An 18,728-nucleotide genomic window follows, 5' to 3' on the forward strand; every position below is an offset into this window, starting at 1 on the left:
TCAATTTCCTGAAAGAATTACAGAGAATTGTTTAAAATGTTCTTACTTTTCAAGGACTTTTGATGCTTTCATGCTCCTGAAATATATTTGTGCTCAAGTACATAAGTCTAGGAGAGATAAACTTTTAGTACAAGCAATCAGTGTGGGAGTGCTGATTAGAGGTGAAGCTTCAGATCAGATGAGAGAAGTGTGTAGGAGTTACATACTAGTGACACTATGGAGGGACTGTCCACCAGGTACATGACCCAAATGACCACAGGCCCCGGGATTTTTACCTGAAGAAAATCTTAAAAAGACACAATATGACCACAGAACAACCACAGATGCAAAATGACACAAAGAGATGTAAAATGACATGGAGAGATGCAAAGCAACCATAAAGAGTTGCAATCACAAAATGACTGCAAAGACACATAAGATGACCACAACAAGACATGTCATGACACAGAGACACAAAATGACCACAAAGAGATGCAAAATGTGAAGGAAAAATTACTCTCTTTCTCATGACTAAGGTAATTCCTCACAGTTGTTAGATTATGACATCCCAGCTGCCAGTGCGTCTGCCAACTGCAGTCACCTTAAATCCTTTAATCAAGTGTAGGTACCAAGTCACCCCAAATTATCCTACAGGCTGTCAGCCTGGACCCTTGTTCCCCCTGTTTCTCCCAAACTGAGGCTGTAAACATGTTTATGAACTCTCTGTTCCTAATACGGCCCTGAGACAGACAGATGCCTGCCAAGGAAGATATGTCAGTAAGAGACAATTGCTGTAAAGAAAACATGATTATATGATTGTCCAGTTGGCGCTAATGAACAAAGCTGTCACTATATTTGGACTGTAATCTAAATATGGCATTCCTCCCAACTGTATATATACCCCAAACCAGAGAGACTCCTCAGAAGTGATGCTGCCAGTGTTCACATCACTGTGTTACTCGCTGTATCATTTCTCCTGATCAGTAAACCTTATTCTCAACATCAGCCATCTGAGTCTCCAGAGTGTCTCTGAGTTTGCCTCCTGATTCTTCTCTCAACATCGCAGAATTCCCTAACAAAATGAGCACAAAGAGACGCAAACCAAACATAAAGAGAGACAAAATGACCATAAAAAGACACAAAATGACCACGAAGAGATGGAAGACAACCATAAAAATATGCAAACCAATAACAAAAAGACACAAAATGACCACAGAGAGAGACAGAAAGACCACAAAGAGTATGAGAGAGACACAAATTCTGCTCACAAAGAATCAAGACGACCACAAAAAGATTTAACAAATAACCACAAAGAGACAAAACAACTACAAACAGACACAAAGTCAATACAAAGAAACACAAAATTATTATAAAGAGATGCAAAACAACTGTAAGGACACAAAATGACAAGGAGATGAAAAATAACCACAGAGACAGAAATGATCATGAGGAGACATGAAGCCAACACAACAGATGCACAATAACCACAAAGACACAAAGTGAATACAAAAGAAAAAACACAAAATTACCACAAAGACACAAAATGATCACAAAGAGACACAAAATGATCAGTAAGAAGCACGAAATAACCAGAAAGACACAAAATGACCAGAAAGAGGCAAAAAATGGACACAAAGAGACCCAAAATGACCAGGAAGAGGCCCAAAATGAACACAAAGACACACAAAATGACCACAAATAGACACAAAATGACCAGAAAGAGGCACAAAATGGACACAGACAAAAATGACCACAAATAGACACATAATGAACAGAAAGAGGCCCAAAATGGACACAAAGAGACACAAAATGACCAGAAAGTGACACAAAATGACCACAAAGAGACACAAACTGACCATAGAAAGACACAACAAAAGGCAGCAGTATTACATTATCACTGTCAGTGGCAGTAAAAGACAGAAACTACAACTGAAGTGAGAGCAGTTCAGTGAACGTGGTGTACAAGCATAAATCAATACCTGTATGGACATAATATTTACAGTGAGTAGGTGACTGTCCAGGGTTCAGGTGTCCATCAGTTTGGATCGCTTCCAGCTGCTCTGCTATAAAAACACTCTTCAGATCAGGGCTGCCAGTCGGCCTTCAGCAGACTTGACGCTCTGATTTCCCTTCACTCACAAACATCAGGTTCTGTTGATCCACGATGCAGGTTCTGTTCAGAGCGGCGCTGCTACTGCTGCTGCTGAGCACCAGTGCAGCTGAACACTGTGACATGCCCGAGAAAGTGCAGCCACAGCAGATGGACAAGGTGGGAACACAACAGCACAACACGATGCAGCCCTGTTGTTTCTGCAGCTCTTACCGCCTGTCTGTCTGTCTGCTCAGATTATGGAGTCTCGCTGGGTTCTGGTGGAGGCCTTCTCAGACTACCCACAAGGTATAGACTTAGTGAGGTACGCCAACAGCTCGGTGGTGGAGGTAGAGACGAGAAGCGACAACAAAACCTTCCTGTTGGTGGAGAGGAACGTTGTGTAAGTCCATCACACAGCAGCACAGTGTTGTGGGTCTGTCTGTGGAGCCTCGTACTCTCAGGTTGAGGTTTGCTTTCTGCAACATAAGTTTTGTTTTTTCCAGGGGTGGAAAATGTCTCATCTTTCGTCTCAACATGACGATTCCTGATCCCGAGAAGTCCAACCACACCATGGAGCTGGTCGAGCCCGGTGAGTCACCAACAGACTGGATGGACACAAAACTACACACAGAGACTCAAACTGACAAAAAGAGCCACAGAGAGCCACAAAACAACCACAAAAGGACACAAAACAATTACACTGAGACATAATAAACCACAAAGAGAAACAAAAAACCATGAGACACAAAACAACTACAGACACAAAACAAAGTGACCACAGGTCCTTGGATTTATACCTGCAAAAAATCTTAAAATCACACAATATGACCACAGAACAACCACAAAGCAACTACAAAGAGTTGCAAAACAATCACAAAATGACTGCAAAGACACAAGACGACCACAAGACACAACATGACCACAAAATGATGCAAAGCAAGCACAAAGAGACACAAAATGATCAGAAAGAAGCACGAAATAACCAGAGACACAAAATGACCAGAAAGAGGCACAAAATGGACACAAAGAGATCCAAAATGACCAGGAAGAGTCACAAAATGAACACAAAGACACACAAAATGAACACAAATAGACACAAAATGACCAGAAAGAGGCACAAAATGGACACAAAGAGACAAAAAATGACCAGGAAGAGGCACAAAATGAACACAAAGACACACAAAATGACCACAAATAGACACAAAATTACCAGAAAGAGGCACAAAATGGACACAAAGAGACAAAAAATGACCACAAATAGATACATAATGAACAGAAAGAGGCCCAAAATGGACACAAAGAGACACAAAATGACCACAAAAAGACACAAAATGGACACAAAGAGACACAGAATGACTACAAAAAGACACAAAATGAACAGAAAGCGACACAAAATGACCACAAAGAGATGCAAACTGACCATAGAAAGACACAACAAAAGGCAGCAGTATTACATTATCACTGTCAGTGGCAGTAAAAGACAGAAACTACAACTGAAGTGAGAACAGTTCAGTGAACGTGGTGTACAAGCATAAATCAATACCTGTATGGACATAATATTTACAGTGAGTAGGTGACTGTCCAGGGTTCAGGTGTCCATCAGTTTGGATCGCTTCCAGCTGCTCTGCTATAAAAACACTCTTCAGATCAGGGCTGCCAGTCGGCCTTCAGCAGACTTGACGCTCTGATTTCCCTTCACTCACAAACATCAGGTTCTGTTGATCCACGATGCAGGTTCTGTTCAGAGCGGCGCTGCTACTGCTGCTGCTGAGCACCAGTGCAGCTGAACACTGTGACATGCCCGAGAAAGTGCAGCCACAGCAGATGGACAAGGTGGGAACACAACAGCACAACACGATGCAGCCCTGTTGTTTCTGCAGCTCTTACCGCCTGTCTGTCTGTCTGCTCAGATTATGGAGTCTCGCTGGGTTCTGGTGGAGGCCTTCTCAGACTACCCACAAGGTATAGACTTAGTGAGGTACGCCAACAGCTCGGTGGTGGAGGTAGAGACGAGAAGCAACAACAAAACCTTCCTGTTGGTGGAGAGGAACGTTGTGTAAGTCCATCACACAGCAGCACAGTGTTATGGGTCTGTCTGTGGAGCCTCGTACTCTCAGGTTGTGGTTTGCTTTCTACAACAGAAGTTTTGTCTTTTTTTCAGGGGTGGAAAATGTCTCATCTTTCGTCTCAACATGACGATTCCTGATCCCGAGAAGTCCAACCACACCATGGAGCTGGTCGAGCCCGGTGAGTCACCAAACAGACTGGATGGACACAAAACTACACACAGAGACTCAAACTGACAAAAAAAAACACAGAGAGCCACAAAACAACCACAAAAGGACACAAAACAACTACACTGAGACATAAAAAAACACAAAGAGAAACAAAAATCACTAGACACAAAACAATTACAGACAAAACAAAGTGATCACAGGCCCTTGGATTTATACCTGCAAAAATTCTTAAAATCACACAATATGACCACAGAACAACCACAAAGCAACTATAAAGAGTTGCAAAACAATCACAAAATGACTGCAAAGACACAAGACAACCACAAGACACAACATGACTGTACTGTTATGTGTGACCTCACACAATAGGACCAGTGAGTCGGGAGGCAGTGGTAACTGTTAAAGTCAAACTTTTATTGACACCGATCACTCAATCCATTCCTTACTCTAGATTCCGTCCTCCTAATGTGTCCCACCGGATCTGTCATCTCACACATTAGTTCCTATCCACATGCTCTCAGTACATCTCCCCCCTTTTGCTTAGTGTCCACATTTCTCCTTTTTCCTTGCGGGGTCTTTTACAATCACACCGTTCTTGCTTCTGCATTAACAAATACTAAACATATTGAAGTTCAGATGTGACAAATAGTATTCAACTACTTTTTCCTTCTTTCTCCCTTTTTTTTTTTTTTTTTTTTCTTAACAATGTTACAACACTTCTGTATCCAACCATTTAACAAAATATGACATGGAACCTGTCTAGGGGTCAGGGTCGACAACCTGGGTCCCCAGAGCTGTGCGGGGATTATTCTGCCCCGTGGACCACAGCTTCCTACTCTATGAGTGGTGGTTATAAGTCCAGTCTCTGCGGAGTGCGAACAACCCGCCCCGACCTTGTGACTGTGGTGCCCTCAGGAATCACTCTGATGTGAGATCTGTTTCTCCTGAGACATCCTGATGGCATATCAATGTTGAAGGAACGTGGGGTGTTGGCTGGGCTGCTGACAGTCCCCGAGTTGTTGGTGTTCTTCACCCAGACCCTTTGTCCTGGTGTGAGCTCTTGTTTTATCCGAGCTTTGTGTCTCTTGTTGAACCAGGAAGCCTGTTTTTGTTTCAGGTCCTGGTCTTTACCTTGGAACAGCTGAAGGTTTGGCCATCTTGGTTGAAGTTTTTCCTCACTGACAGGTAAGGGTGTCCTGATATTACGACCCATCAGCAACTGTGCAGGTGATGAGCCCTGTGCCAAAGGTGTGGCTCTGTATGCCATGAGAGCCTTGTGTGGATCCTCCCCCTTCTTAAGGAGAGATTTGACCGTCCTTACAGCCCTTTCTGCTTCTCCATTACTTTGAGGATAGTGGGGGCTTGTGGTCACATGGATGAAATCATAGTCTCTTGCAAAGGCTGCAAACTCGGCAGCTGAAAACTGAGGGCCATTATCTGTGACAAGAGTTTCAGGGACCCCATGACGTGCAAAAATGGCCTTCATTTTGTTGATCACTGGGACTGCAGTTGTAGAGGCAAGGTTTGCAACTTCAATGTAACGGGAAAAATAGTCTATCACTAACAGGTACATGGCACGATTCCACTGGAAGAGATCTGCTGCAACGCGCTGCCATGGCCTATTAGGGGTTTGTGTCGTCATGAGAGGCTCTGGTGCATTGTGAACCTCCTGTGCGCAAACTATGCAGTTGTCAACTTTGAGTTTGATTTGTTTGGTCAGACCGGGCCACCATATGGACTGTTGTGCTCTGGCAATGCATTTTGTCATGCCCTGGTGACCGTCATGTACCCTGTTCAGCATTTCCTCCTGCATTTTAATAGGAATGACGAGTCTTTCACTTTTCATCAATAGTCCATCTGCAATGGACAAGTCTTGGTGGTATTGCCAATACGCTTGAAGTTCATGTGGGAGAGCTTTCCTGCTGGTAGGCCACCCTGTTTGTACCAACTCTTTCAGTCTCCTGCATGTATTGTCCGTTTCCTGTGCCTGTCTGATTTGTGCGAGTTTACTTTCTGATGCTGGCAACTGTTGCAGAATCTGGTTAATAGACACGCACACATCCTCTTCCAGTTGCTTGTCCTGCATTGTAGGCGGGGCTTGGATGGGTGCTCTGGACAGCGCATCTGCCGTGATTAAGTTCTTTCCTGGGACGTGTTCGATTTTGTATGTGAAGCGAAGCAGTCGTAATCTGAACCTTAAAATACGAGGTGGCAAATCATCAAGAGCTCTGCTGCCTAGTAGGGAAATGAGAGGCTTATGATCAGTCTGAATCAAAAAGTCCATTCCTACCAGGTAAGACTGGAAGCGTTCACATGCCCAGGTCAACGCCAGTGCCTCTTTTTCAATTTGGGCATATCTGCGCTCTGCGTTTGTCATGCTTCGTGAAATAAAGGCCACTGGACGCCATTCTCCTGTTGGTTGCTTTTGCGACAGGACCCCACCTAATCCAAAGGAGGAAGCGTCAGCTGCAACTTTTGTCTCTCTGTTCAGACAATACTGAGCCAGGACCGTGGGAGAACTCAGTTCCTGCCGTAGTTCATCAAAAGCACACTGCTGTGCTGTCCCCCAATCCCAAATTGTGTCTGCTTTGAGAAGCTCTCTTAGTGGCTGTGTGAGTTCAGCTACACGTGGGGAAAACTTTCCGACGTAGTTCACCATGCCCACAAACCTTTTCACATCAGCAGCATCTTTGGGTGTAGGCATCTCCTTGATTGCCTTGATTTTGCCAGGGTCTGCTTCAATGCCCTGTGCTGTGACAATGTGACCCAGAAACATAACCTTTTCTACTGCAAACTGGCACTTGTCATTGTTGAGGGTCAGCCCCTCCTCCTGAAGCCGCTCTAACACTCGGTGCAGTCTTTGGTCATGCTGTTCTCGAGTGGAACCGAAAACAAGTATGTCATCTGCATGACACACAGTTCCCTCCAGTCCTGTCAGCATTTGGGACAGTCTCTTTTGAAAATGTTCAGGTGCTGACGAGATTCCGAATGGCAACCTTTTGTAGCAGTATCTTCCAAACGGGGTGTTGAATGTGGTCAATGGGACTGACTCTGGGTGGAGAGGCACCTGCCAAAATCCCGCTGTAGCATCCAATTTAGTGAAGACCGTTGCACCTGCGAATTTGGCCAAAGTTTCATCTACAGCAGGCAGTATGTGGCGTTCTCTACAAACATACTCGTTTAGGTGAGTCATGTCTGAGCAGATTCTGACCTTTTCATTGGGCTTGGGGGCCACCACCATTCCAGCACACCACTCTGTTGGTTCCTCAATAGCCTCAATTACCCCCATCTTCTCCATTCTCTCCAGCTCTGTCTTCACCTTGTCATATAATGGCAGTGGGACTCGTCGTGGCAGTGACAATGCATAAGGCTTGGCATCATCCTTCAGTTTTATTTTGTACTCCCCTTTAAGGAGGCCCAGCCCTGTAAAGACTTTGGGGTACAGTTTTTTCATGTCAGCCTCCAGTTCCTTAACACTGTCTACAGGGTGAAGCAGGCCTAATGCTGTGATAGCTGGAAAGCCTAGCAGAGGGATGGATAGTCTCTGTATGATGTACACTGGCTGTGTTGTCATTTTGTCTTTGTATTTCATGACAGCATTGAACTGACCTTTCACTTTCAGGGCTTCTCCACTGGGACCACACAGGGGCTTCTCCGCTCTGGTGAGTGGTCCATGCAGGTCTTTTGAGTAGATGGCAGCTGGTATTACAGTTACATCAGCTCCTGTATCCAGTTTGAATGTCACATTTTTGCCATTTACCTCCAGTGTCTTTTTCCAGTTGTTGGGCCGTGCTCCTGCTGACACTGTTCCTAAAAACAGTGTATTGTCCCCATCCTCCAGGACTGCTCCAACTCTGCCTGATCTGCACACCGCTGCAAAATGTCCCTTTTTTCGACATTTTCTGCACTCTGCGTCTCGTGCAACACAGTTGTTTTTGGAGTGTGCAGGTGACTTGCCACAGCGCCCACAGTACTTTTGTCCATTTTGATTTTCACTGTGACTCTTTGTTTCAAACGATTTTCGTGCTTGGTTGTCTTTGAAAGTCTTTTTCTTAAACTTTAACAAATCCACGTTTGCCTCTTTCCTGTCCTTCACGTTTGTCTCTCTCACAACTGGCTGCTGTTTCTTTATCTCTTCATGCTGTCTTATCTGTAGCACTGCCTTTTCCAGTGTTAATCCGCTATCCATCTGCAGTTTTTCTGATAGGCTTTGGTACTGTGTGCCCACCACCAACCTATCTCTTATCATCTCGTCCTGCAGTGGTCCATACTGGCAGTTTTCTGCTAACTTATAGACTGCAGCAATGAAGGATTCAGCTGATTCCCCTGGTTCTTGGCATCGTTTGTTAAAACGTGCTCTCTCATATATGACATTGTGTTTGCCAATGAAGTGCTTATCGAGGGCTACTTTTACACTCTTGTATTTTCTAAGCTCCTCTTCGCTCAACCCTAGCGTGCTCAAAATATCATCGGCTTTATCGCCCATTGTGTACACTAAAGAGTTTACTTGGTAGCTTTCGTCTTTGCCGTCCAGTCCTGCTGCCACACGAAACCTTTCAAAACGGCGAATCCAGTTGGGCCATGACGAATAGTCGCTGAAATCGAAATTTTCAGGTGGACTAATTGAAAACAGGGGATCCGTCATCTTCGCGCCGTCCTCTGGACCTCTTTATCCGCGCCCGTGGTCGATCACCGCGAAGTTAGCTTCACTCATGAGCTAGCGGTAAAACTGCCGCTTCCCGCCGACGTCGTCGTCCGGTCTCCGCCTGAGACGGGCTTCTTGGCTTCTGACACCATGTACTGTTATGTGTGACCTCACACAATAGGACCAGTGAGTCGGGAGGCAGTGGTAACTGTTAAAGTCAAACTTTTATTGACACCGATCACTCAATCCATTCCTTACTCTAGATTCCGTCCTCCTAATGTGTCCCACCGGATCTGTCATCTCACACATTAGTTCCTATCCACATGCTCTCAGTACAATGACCACAAATGGATGCAAAGCAAGCACAAAGAGAGACACAAAGAGATGCATAACAACCACAAAGAGAGACAAAATGACCACAGAGACACAAAATGACCACAGAGATGGAAGACAACCACAAAAAGATGTAAACCAATAACAAAAAGACACAAAATGTCCACAGAGACACAAAACAACCACAATGACACACAAAACAATCACATTGAGACACAAAACGACAGTGAGACACACAACAACCACAAACAGACACAAAGTAGCCACAAAGAAACACAAAACAACCACAACAGACACATAACAAAGACACAAAAAACAAGTATAGAGACACAGAACAGCTACAAAGAGATGCACAGTTACCCAAACAACTGCTGTAATGATGTTATATCCACACAACTGCTTTGTGCAACTGTTTCAGAGGTAAAACATTCCTGGTTCTTTTGACAGAACACTGGTAGAAGAGCTTCAGCTGATTCTGGTTAGAGAGGAAAAATTCCTGCTGTGGAAAAACTGGGTCCTAGACTCTTCTCCAGGTCTTATAGGAGGGGTGGGTGGGTGGTGGTGGTGGTGGTACTGGGGGGGTCAAGTCCAAACAGGACTCAAGTTTTTTTTGCGACTGATCCGATCTAAATCATTTAATGTTTTGAATCTGCCGATACCCGTTAACTGACCTAGAGAAGAGACACTTCAAGTATTGTAGATTAATTGTAGTACCTGGTTAAACCACCAGGTGGAGCCTCTTGTTTCATACTATAGCAAGAGGGTAACCCTCATTGTGGGGGTTTAGTTGCTAAAGGGGCACCATGACAAAGACTTTTGGGATGTTAAATGACATTCAACCAGCACTTATCTGTTAACCCAAAACTAGATTAACTAGAATAATTTCTATATGACCAAGTGGCAAATGTAATAGCTGTTTTAATGGCCTGCATCATGTGTAGAAGGCTAACACTAACATCAGCCAAGGACAATTATCAAATGTGGTCAGTTTATATTATAAATTAATCAATTCTTGATCAATAATGCTGCATTTATCAAAATGCAGTATTTAGTTGGAGCTCTATTCAAAACGGGGAAAAAAAACCCCACCTCCCAACAAATCCAAAGAAAGCTGAGCAGCACATCTCTGGCTCTGAGGAAATGCTTCTCAGCTCTGAGCCGTGACCTGGGTTCAGTTTATCTTTTTGGCTTGTGGTTTTCACAGTTTTCTGTCTGGATCTCTTCCTTCCAGGAACAAAGGAGTACGACGGCGTTGTTTCTGTGTACGACGATCAGGGCCGAGCAGATTTCTACCAGTCCTGTCCCGACTGTCTGCTAGGCATCTACAGCGGCATTTTTGAGGGGACACTAGGGAGGATGCTGCTCTTCTACAGTGAGACCAAACACCTAACAGTACCGGACGGAAATATCATTGAGACACCAGATGTCTTAATGGTGATGATACTTCCAGTCTGAATTCCTGTTATGTTCTTTGACAGGGAAAGAAGGGAAACACCAGGATGCTGACAACCTGAAGGCGGCAGCAGTCGTCCATAAGAAGATGGCCGAGTGTCTGAAGTTTGATGTCTCCACGTGGTTCACCTATGATGGGGCGGCAGGTCAGAGAGACACTAAAATAACCACCGTGATTAACCTCCTGTTGGTCGCTGAACGCCAATACATTTAATTAACCACTGAAGTCATGGTTCTGTGACGGTAAACTCAACATATTTGTGTTTCTGGCTGCAGCTCACATAAAACTCCGCATCAGAATTTGTTCACTGTAGCTTCAGAGACTATTGATGAGCCCTTTTCTATTTTTTTGTGACATTTTATGCACTCAACAATCTATTCTCCATATTTTGGAGCAAAAACGACTAAAACAGCTACATCTTCTGAACCACTTTCTCTGAAGTGATACAGAACCAGAACGATGGGACTTTGAAGACACCAAAATTTGAAGATTTTTTATATTTTATGACTAATTTATGAATCATTTGCAATCCTGTAACTTTCACTGGCGACCCAATTTGCCACGGCCATCATGATTTTGGACAGTGTTTGTTTTTGCTGCTGTCATCCAAAACACAAATAAGATAAAGGGAAATCAATGGTATATTGGAAAGATAAGGAATGTTTGAATCCTCTGATGACAAATATGTCCATGTTTACTGATGTAGTGGTTGAACTAAAAGTAGGGAGGAGGATGGAACACGGGTATCCTCAGAGAGTTTATGGGGTTAAAGAAGAAGCTGTCAGATCTATTGATAATGCAGATAAATGTTAGGAGCACCAAGGAGACAGTTTCTCTACAATTCTCCAATGGTATCTGTTAACAGATAAAAACCCTGAAAACTGTAAATGCTATGAACACAGTATACTACAGAAAATTATCTCATAACTGCCAAAAAATGTACAAAAGACTAACATGGATCACTCACAGTTTTCTTCCCTTGTTTATTGATTTGTGACTCCTGGACACGGCTGGTGACTAAGTGAAGCTGCAGGGTGGATGAAGAGGATGTAAATCTGCACATCAGGACAAACTACTGACTTCAGTCTTTGTGTCTCTGCAGAGTTTTGTGTTGACAAGAAGAAAGAAGCCTGAGACGATGATACGACTTCATCATTATGTTTCTGTTTTATCTCTTGATTCATTAAAAAAAAAAATAAATAAAAAAAATACAGCAAATTTAGACTGTATTTATTTCACATGTAGTTGGAAACCACTAAAACAACATTGTAAAAGACGACCGTTATAAGACATCTGAGTGTCTTACTGTCTCACTTAAGTTATATTGTTTATCTGTACAATCTGGTTTATGTTTGTTTGATGAACAAACTCAATGGCTAAAATTTATTAGATATCCTGTCAAAAATTTAGCTGAGAATCGTGATGAGTTTTAGAAGTTAACCTGCAGTAAAAAAAAAAAAAGTATTATCTGTGTACAAGACTAACTGGCTGACTTTAGTTTAAGCTAATAATGTTATGCTACATTGAGCTCATGTTAAGGAAATAACGTGATGCCACATTAGCTTGCTTTAGGACTGCCTAACTAGCTCAGTTTGTGTTAAGCTAATAATGTTATGCTACATTAGCTTGATGTATCAGTAGCTAGTGAGCTGAATTTTTATGTTAGCCTAATAAACATAATGCTATATTAGCTTACTTTAGGACTAGTAAAGTAGCTCAGTTAATGATATGCTACATTAGCTTGATGTAACAGTATCTAGCTAGCTGAGTTTATGTTAAGCCAAAAATGTTATGCCACGTTAGCTAGCTCACTAGCTTGAATTCTTTGCTATTGTTGGCTAAAATCACTTTTGATTTGATAGTATTTTTATGGCATTAATATAAATCTAATAAATATGTATGATAAGAAATGTTATGACTGTTGTCCTCTAGGCCTATCAATTTCAAACTAATTGGTACAATTTAAGTGTTCAATAAGAATTTTTTTTTTAACATATTTTATTTATAGTTCCAGTTATCAGATAATTACAAAAAAGACAACACAAGCAAAGAACACCCAACAGTTGCCAGTACAAAAGAAAAGAAAAACAAAACAAAAAAATAGATAAAAAAAAGTTTAAAAAAAATAATTTTCATATATAAATGTATAAATGTATATAAACACACATATAAAACATATAAAAATGAATACAAAGTTAATCAGTCCAGGCCATACTCAGGGAAGCAGGGATCAGCCACAAGGCCAGGAGACCAGCGTGACTGCAGGAACTGGAGGGGCGAAGGAGAATGAAGTCCACATAAACCAGAGCAGGATAATCACACATCACGCACGATGTTTGCAATAAAAGAATCAGGTCAGAGGCAAAGAATTGTCTTTTCTGATATGTTCAATGAAAGGTCCCCAGATCTTAAAAAAACATAGGCTGGGCACCTGCCAGAGTATAACAAACTTCTTCAAGATAGATACACGAAATCATGTCATTTAACCATCTTTTAAAACAAGGGGGAGAGGATGACTTCCACTACCGCAAGATGACACGTTTTGTCACAACCAGACCAAATGCAAAGGCTTTCTGCAATGCTTTGGGAAAAGTCAAAGTCTGTTCAGAACAGCCAAGTATCACAGAAAGACCGTTAGGGAGGAGTTGCCTGTTATATATGTCACTATGAAAATGAAAAATATTGTCCCAAAAAATCCTGAGCTTAGGGCAGGCCCAAAGAGGTGGCCAAGCATCCCATCAGCAGACTTACATCTGTCACAGGTGGGAGATACAGTAGGAAATATGCTGTTCAGTTTGGTCTTAGAAAAGTGAAGGCGATGGATGACTTTAAACTGGATGAGTTGAAGTCTGGCATTGATGGAGCAATTCTTCACCCTGCCCAAAGCAATCGACCACAGTTCATCTGAGATGTCCTCACTAATGTCATCAATCCAAGCTTCTTTAATATGAGAGGAGGGGGCTTCAGGATGAAAAACATCAACAAAATGGGAAATCAAATATTTTCAAGTAGAACTGTAGATTTAGAAGTGCATAACTGACTGTAAAAGTCAAGGAATCTGTCATTAATTCATTTTTAATAAGAATTTTAAACTAATTTCTATGTGGGATCTAATATTTGCATTGCAGTTAAAGTCAGAACATCAAAATTTGAGAACATAGTTAATCTCATGCGTATTACTTATTACTTTTCCTCTGTTTTATTCTTATAGATTCTTTGGACATGGTTTTTGGTGCTTGATCCCTCCTGTAACTTAGAGAAAATTCATACAAATGATATATCAAAATGTGGGGCTTGATCAGTAATGGCGTGCTGCCTTTTGTTATTCGCAAAAAAAAGCTGTGTTAAAAATTCCCTTTCTAATGGATGGTAACTGCCAGAACCCAGCCATCTTTCGAACCCTGTTGTTCCGGCATACTAAACTTCACTAAACTTCATTCAAAGTTTAAACAGGGTCACAAGACTTTAATTGTTATGCCTCCAATTCTGTGTTTTGGTATCTTTTATAGTTTTTATGCAGTCGCAGTTTAGGTATTGTGATTTTTTTGAAGATCCTGAATTTTTCTTCAGCTCTAAATTATGACCAAATACTTTATTTTTTTTAAGTGCAGTTAACCATGTCTCCTTCTGGGAATTTCTACTGTCCATGAACAATTTTTACAAAAAAAATTGCAGGTATTTGTGCCCTTTTTCACCCAGTGAGTCTCATTGCTGTAGAACATTGGGTTTTTTCATAAATCACCTCAGACTACAGAGTGTTCTGACCAAAACTGGAATTGACTCCCATTATATTGGAGCTCCAAAGTTTTGTGTGAAAATCAGAAACAGAGGGTCTCTCTAACCTATCACCAAATCTGTATATTACAAGGTACAGACATGAAAACACAAAAGCTGCATCAGCACACCCAAAATTTCTTCAGACAGTTTTCAGTTGTAAGTTGATGTTTAACCAGGATGATCCGCTGGATAAGAAAGAATGCTGGACGTTGGTGCTTTATGATCCGTCCTACATGGAGATTATGAAGTCTCTGCAGAGTCGTGTTCTGGATCACTTAAAAACCAACTCAGAGAAGAAGTCCTGGATCCAGCAACACTGCATGGATGAAATGACACTGAGCTATTTTTTAACAGTGGCATGTTTGTGATATAAATTATTTGGTGAGAGAAGAGAACAAATGTGTTGATGTAGATCACAGCCTGTATGAATATATGGTCTGCAGATCACTGTACAGCTGAGTTTCTCTTCAACATCAGAAAAAAAGCGGCAAAATGAGAGAAGAAACAAATGAATGGAGATGAAAGTAGTGTATTGATCAACTAAACTGGGATTGTGACAATCATATTAATAAAACCAGCAGAAAAGCCTCATATCAGGAGTTAATTCAAAGTGAATATTTCTTTTGAAATGACTAAACTGGTTTCCAATGAAGGGACCAATTGTTTTATTTTGAAAAACACACACATAACAAACTGTAAAGACTTAATGCTCTTCATCAACCTGTGCAGAAAATAACAACACATAAAGAGTCAGAATATTCAATTTTGTGTTTATATTCAAATACAATCTCTGTCTCCATCTTGTGGTGACTTTATGCAGATGTATGATGTTTGACTAAAATGAAGAGACACAACTGACTGCACTCAACACATTAGTTAAAATCCAATAAAGCAGCATCGGTCAGATTACAATACCATCTGATTATTTATTGAACAACTGGAGAAAATATTCTGAAGAATTCCATCTAAACTCAGATGATTATAAAACAGGAGTTTCCATCTGAAATAAATCATCACTGAAGAAAAGAAATAAATCCTTGAAAGCTCGTCTTTCAAAAAAAATGATTTCCAGGTAAAAACGATCGTTTGCTTTCATGTTATTGCAGTGAGTCTCAATGAAAATAAGAAAACTTTACATCATTCTTTTCAGGCAGAAGTAGAAACAGTTGCATTTAAAATGTTCTGTGATGCTAAACAACACATCAGTTCCACTGCAGAACAAAACAATAATCAGAGACAGAAAGCTGTTTGATTCACTGATCCTGACTGTAAAATGTAAATAAATCACAATAAAACATTCTCAAGACTAAAATAACTCAAAAATAAATGAAGAAATCTCAAACTAAAAACATGACTCAACTCAAATGACCAGAAACAAAGTATTTGATACAAATGATACACCAAGATTGAACATTTTCCACCTTTAAACTGATGTGATACAGTTTCAGTGTTTAATAATTCTGTAACCTCTCTACATTATCAGTTCTTTAACCTGCTTCTCTGATTTAATTTAAACAGACACTGAATTAAAAGTATATACAATCTAGTTTCAGCACTTTTACCACGTTTTAACATTTTTGTTCATGAAAACCATTTTGGGTGTTGATAAAAAACAAACAATGAAATGGCATCAAATCTGTTTTAAAGACAGAATAAAAGATATGAAGATAAAGAATAAAGGTTTGACTGTGAAGTGTGATGATGAGTTAAGAGTGAAACACTTTTTATATTTTTTTAGGTGAGGGTTTGGACAATTTACTAACTTTCCTGATCATCACAGGGAAATCTCAGTGTGACAGATTTTAATATCAGTAGTTTTGGCCTCACCAGACTGTCCAATATTAAAATATGGGAAGAGTTTCTCAGTGAAAGTGTCTCTGTAAGTGCAGATGGGAGTCGTGTCTTCAGGGTCATAGAAGGAAACCTCCCCCCTGTCATAGTCCAGCTGGACTCTGATCCTCTGGAGACTCTTCCTCACTCTGACAGTCTGACCATCACCATCAGTGTATTTCCCACTGCGACGCACCAAACACAATAATCCAGATTTTGGTGAAGCAGATTTTTCATTCTTGTCAGTTGACTGTTTAACCAAACCTATAATCCAGAGAGGATGATCTCCCACCTCCACCTCCCAGCTGTGTTTCCCTGAGCTGAAGCCCTCAGAGCCCAGAACAGTTGCATAAGTGCGTCTCTCTGGATTATCAGGAAGTTGCTGCTTTGTGTCTCCATGTCTCACACTGGTCAGATCATCAGACAGATAGAAACAGGGGTTTGCAGTGTTTGGGTCCAGAATGACAGGACTGAAGTGGACCTTCTCCTTCATCTTCTCCCAGACTCTGAAGGACAGGTTTCCCAGATGTTTGGCCACATCTGTCAGAGCTCCTGAGAGCAGCTGTGGGTCTGACAGTGAGTTCTGGGCTCTGGCTCTGGTCTGAGTGTCTTTATAACCACTGAGGAACGACATGTTGTGTTTCTGCAGCTCTTCTTCAACAGCAGAGATGCTGTCTGACAGAGAGGAGATCTGCTCCTGAATGCTCTTCATCTCTCTGCTGATAGTCTTCCTCTTCTGCTCCTCTTCCTCCCTCAGAGCTGCCAGTCTGGACTCCTCTTCCTCTTTCAGGAACTGGTGGAGCTTGTTGAACTCTGCTCTGATCTGCCTCTCTGTGGACAACAGCTGCTTCTTGGAGTGTCGATTCACTTTGTTGTACGTTTCCTCCACTTGTTTGTATTTGTCCCTCTTGTCCTGCAGAGACTTTAAGTCACATTTCAGCTTTTCCTTCAGTTCAATGACTGCTTGTTCTATAGGAACCACTTTGTGACTCTGGTGGAGAGAAAACTCACAGACAGGACAAATAGCTCTATCTTCATCTGTACAGAACAATCTAGGTTCTTCTGGATGTTTACTACACACCACCTCCACTTTCTTTTCTACTTTTTCTGGATCACACGATCCAGTTTTCTGTCTCCCAGCAAAGGAATCAGCCAGTTCCTTCAGCGTAAAGTTTATTTCTAGATGCTCTTTAGAGGATTTTCTTTTACAGATGGGACAGTTTTTGTTTTCAGCTTGTTCCCAGAATTTTTGCAGGCAGCTTGAACAGAAACTGTGGTTGCAGCTCAAAGACACAGGATCTCTGAAAGTCTCTGAACACACGTGGCAGCTCAGGAAACTTTCTAAAAGAGCTCTCTCAGCCATTTCCACTGACTTCCAGATCTCTTTTCAATAACAAGACTCACCAAAACACAGCTGCTTTGACTTACAGTCCTCCTAGTTAGTGTTCTTCTGAACAGATCCCACAGTTTCATGTAATGGAGTCTCTGCTCTGATCAGCAAAGTAAACTTCGTTTCCTTGTGTTGTGGGTGGAGCGGATTTAAAGAAAACTTCCAGTTAACTGTGTCTCCATTAGTCGGTGGTGTTTGAATAAATTATCCTTCAACAGTCAGACTCACCAAACACCGGTGTTGTAGGATTGCAGTTTACAGTCCTTCTAATTCATGTTTTCTTTTAGATATTCCGTAAAGGCGTTTCACCTCCGTTCAACAATGACAAAGTGAACTTTCAATTTCATTTCACTTCCTTGTAAGTAAATGGCCAACAGCTGACGTCTCATTTTCTCACCAGCAGAGGATGCCATTTGACTTATGAACTACACTGCCTGTCCAAAAAACAAGTTGCCACCTGGATTTAACTAAGCAAATGGGTAAGAACCTTCCATTGGATAATTACTGCAGTGATGAATACGTTTCAGCTGCAACAGCTTATTTAACACTAGCTGATGCAGCGAGGAGCTTCTCATTTCTTAAACAACCATAAGGAAGACATATCTTGTGGTCATGGAAAGGATGTTCATCTGTCTCAGAAGGGTCCAATTATTGGCCTGCATCAAGCAAAGAAAACAATTAAAGAGATTTCTGAAACTACTAAAATCAGGTTAAGAACCGTCCAACGCATTATTAAAACCTGGAAGGATGGTGGTGAACCATCATCTTCCAGGAACAAATGTGGTTGGTCATGTGGTCTAATGAGTCCAGATTTACCCTGTTCCAAAGTGATGGGGGCATCAGGGTAAGAAGAGTGGCGAATGAAGTGATGCCCCCATCATGTCTAGTGCCTACTAGCCTGTGGGGGTTTGGGTTATGATCTGGGGTTGGTCAGGTTCAGCAACGTTATGTTCCTAAAGAATGAGGTCAGCTGACTACCTGAATGTACTGAA

General features: G+C 41.6%; 2 protein-coding genes across 2 annotated transcripts; one reads left to right on the forward strand and one right to left on the reverse strand.

The window, feature by feature from the left end:
- The first annotated feature begins 3,714 nt into the window (after positions 1-3,714).
- LOC111574753 (saxitoxin and tetrodotoxin-binding protein 1-like) lies at positions 3,715-11,957 on the forward strand. Its single transcript, XM_023279507.3, has 6 exons — positions 3,715-3,904; positions 3,982-4,127; positions 4,233-4,318; positions 10,518-10,658; positions 10,765-10,884; positions 11,842-11,957. Exons 1-6 carry the CDS (start codon positions 3,800-3,802, stop codon positions 11,871-11,873), a joined length of 630 nt encoding a protein of 209 aa, XP_023135275.2. The 5' UTR covers positions 3,715-3,799; the 3' UTR covers positions 11,874-11,957.
- A 3,317-nt stretch (positions 11,958-15,274) lies between these two features.
- LOC111574759 (nuclear factor 7, ovary-like) lies at positions 15,275-18,127 on the reverse strand. The gene has a single exon (XM_023279510.3). The coding sequence runs from the start codon at positions 17,707-17,709 to the stop codon at positions 16,291-16,293; it is 1,419 nt and encodes a 472-aa protein (XP_023135278.1). The 5' UTR covers positions 17,710-18,127; the 3' UTR covers positions 15,275-16,290.
- Positions 18,128-18,728: the final 601 nt, after the last annotated feature.

Source organism: Amphiprion ocellaris, chromosome 15 (assembly GCF_022539595.1).
Source record: "Amphiprion ocellaris isolate individual 3 ecotype Okinawa chromosome 15, ASM2253959v1, whole genome shotgun sequence".
Lineage (NCBI taxonomy): Eukaryota > Metazoa > Chordata > Actinopteri > Pomacentridae > Amphiprion > Amphiprion ocellaris.

Bases quoted from the DNA above. Each gene is read 5' to 3' on its own strand.
- LOC111574759 (XM_023279510.3), bottom strand. From the start codon at position 17,709: ATGGCTGAGAGAGCTCTTTTAGAAAGTTTCCTGAGCTGCCACGTGTGT.
- LOC111574753 (XM_023279507.3), top strand. From the start codon at position 3,800: ATGCAGGTTCTGTTCAGAGCGGCGCTGCTACTGCTGCTGCTGAGCACC. The intron at 4,128-4,232 runs GTAAGTCCATCA...TCTTTTTTTCAG, and splicing joins TTGGTGGAGAGGAACGTTGT to GGGTGGAAAATGTCTCATCT. The intron at 10,885-11,841 runs GTCAGAGAGACA...GTGTCTCTGCAG, and splicing joins CACCTATGATGGGGCGGCAG to AGTTTTGTGTTGACAAGAAG.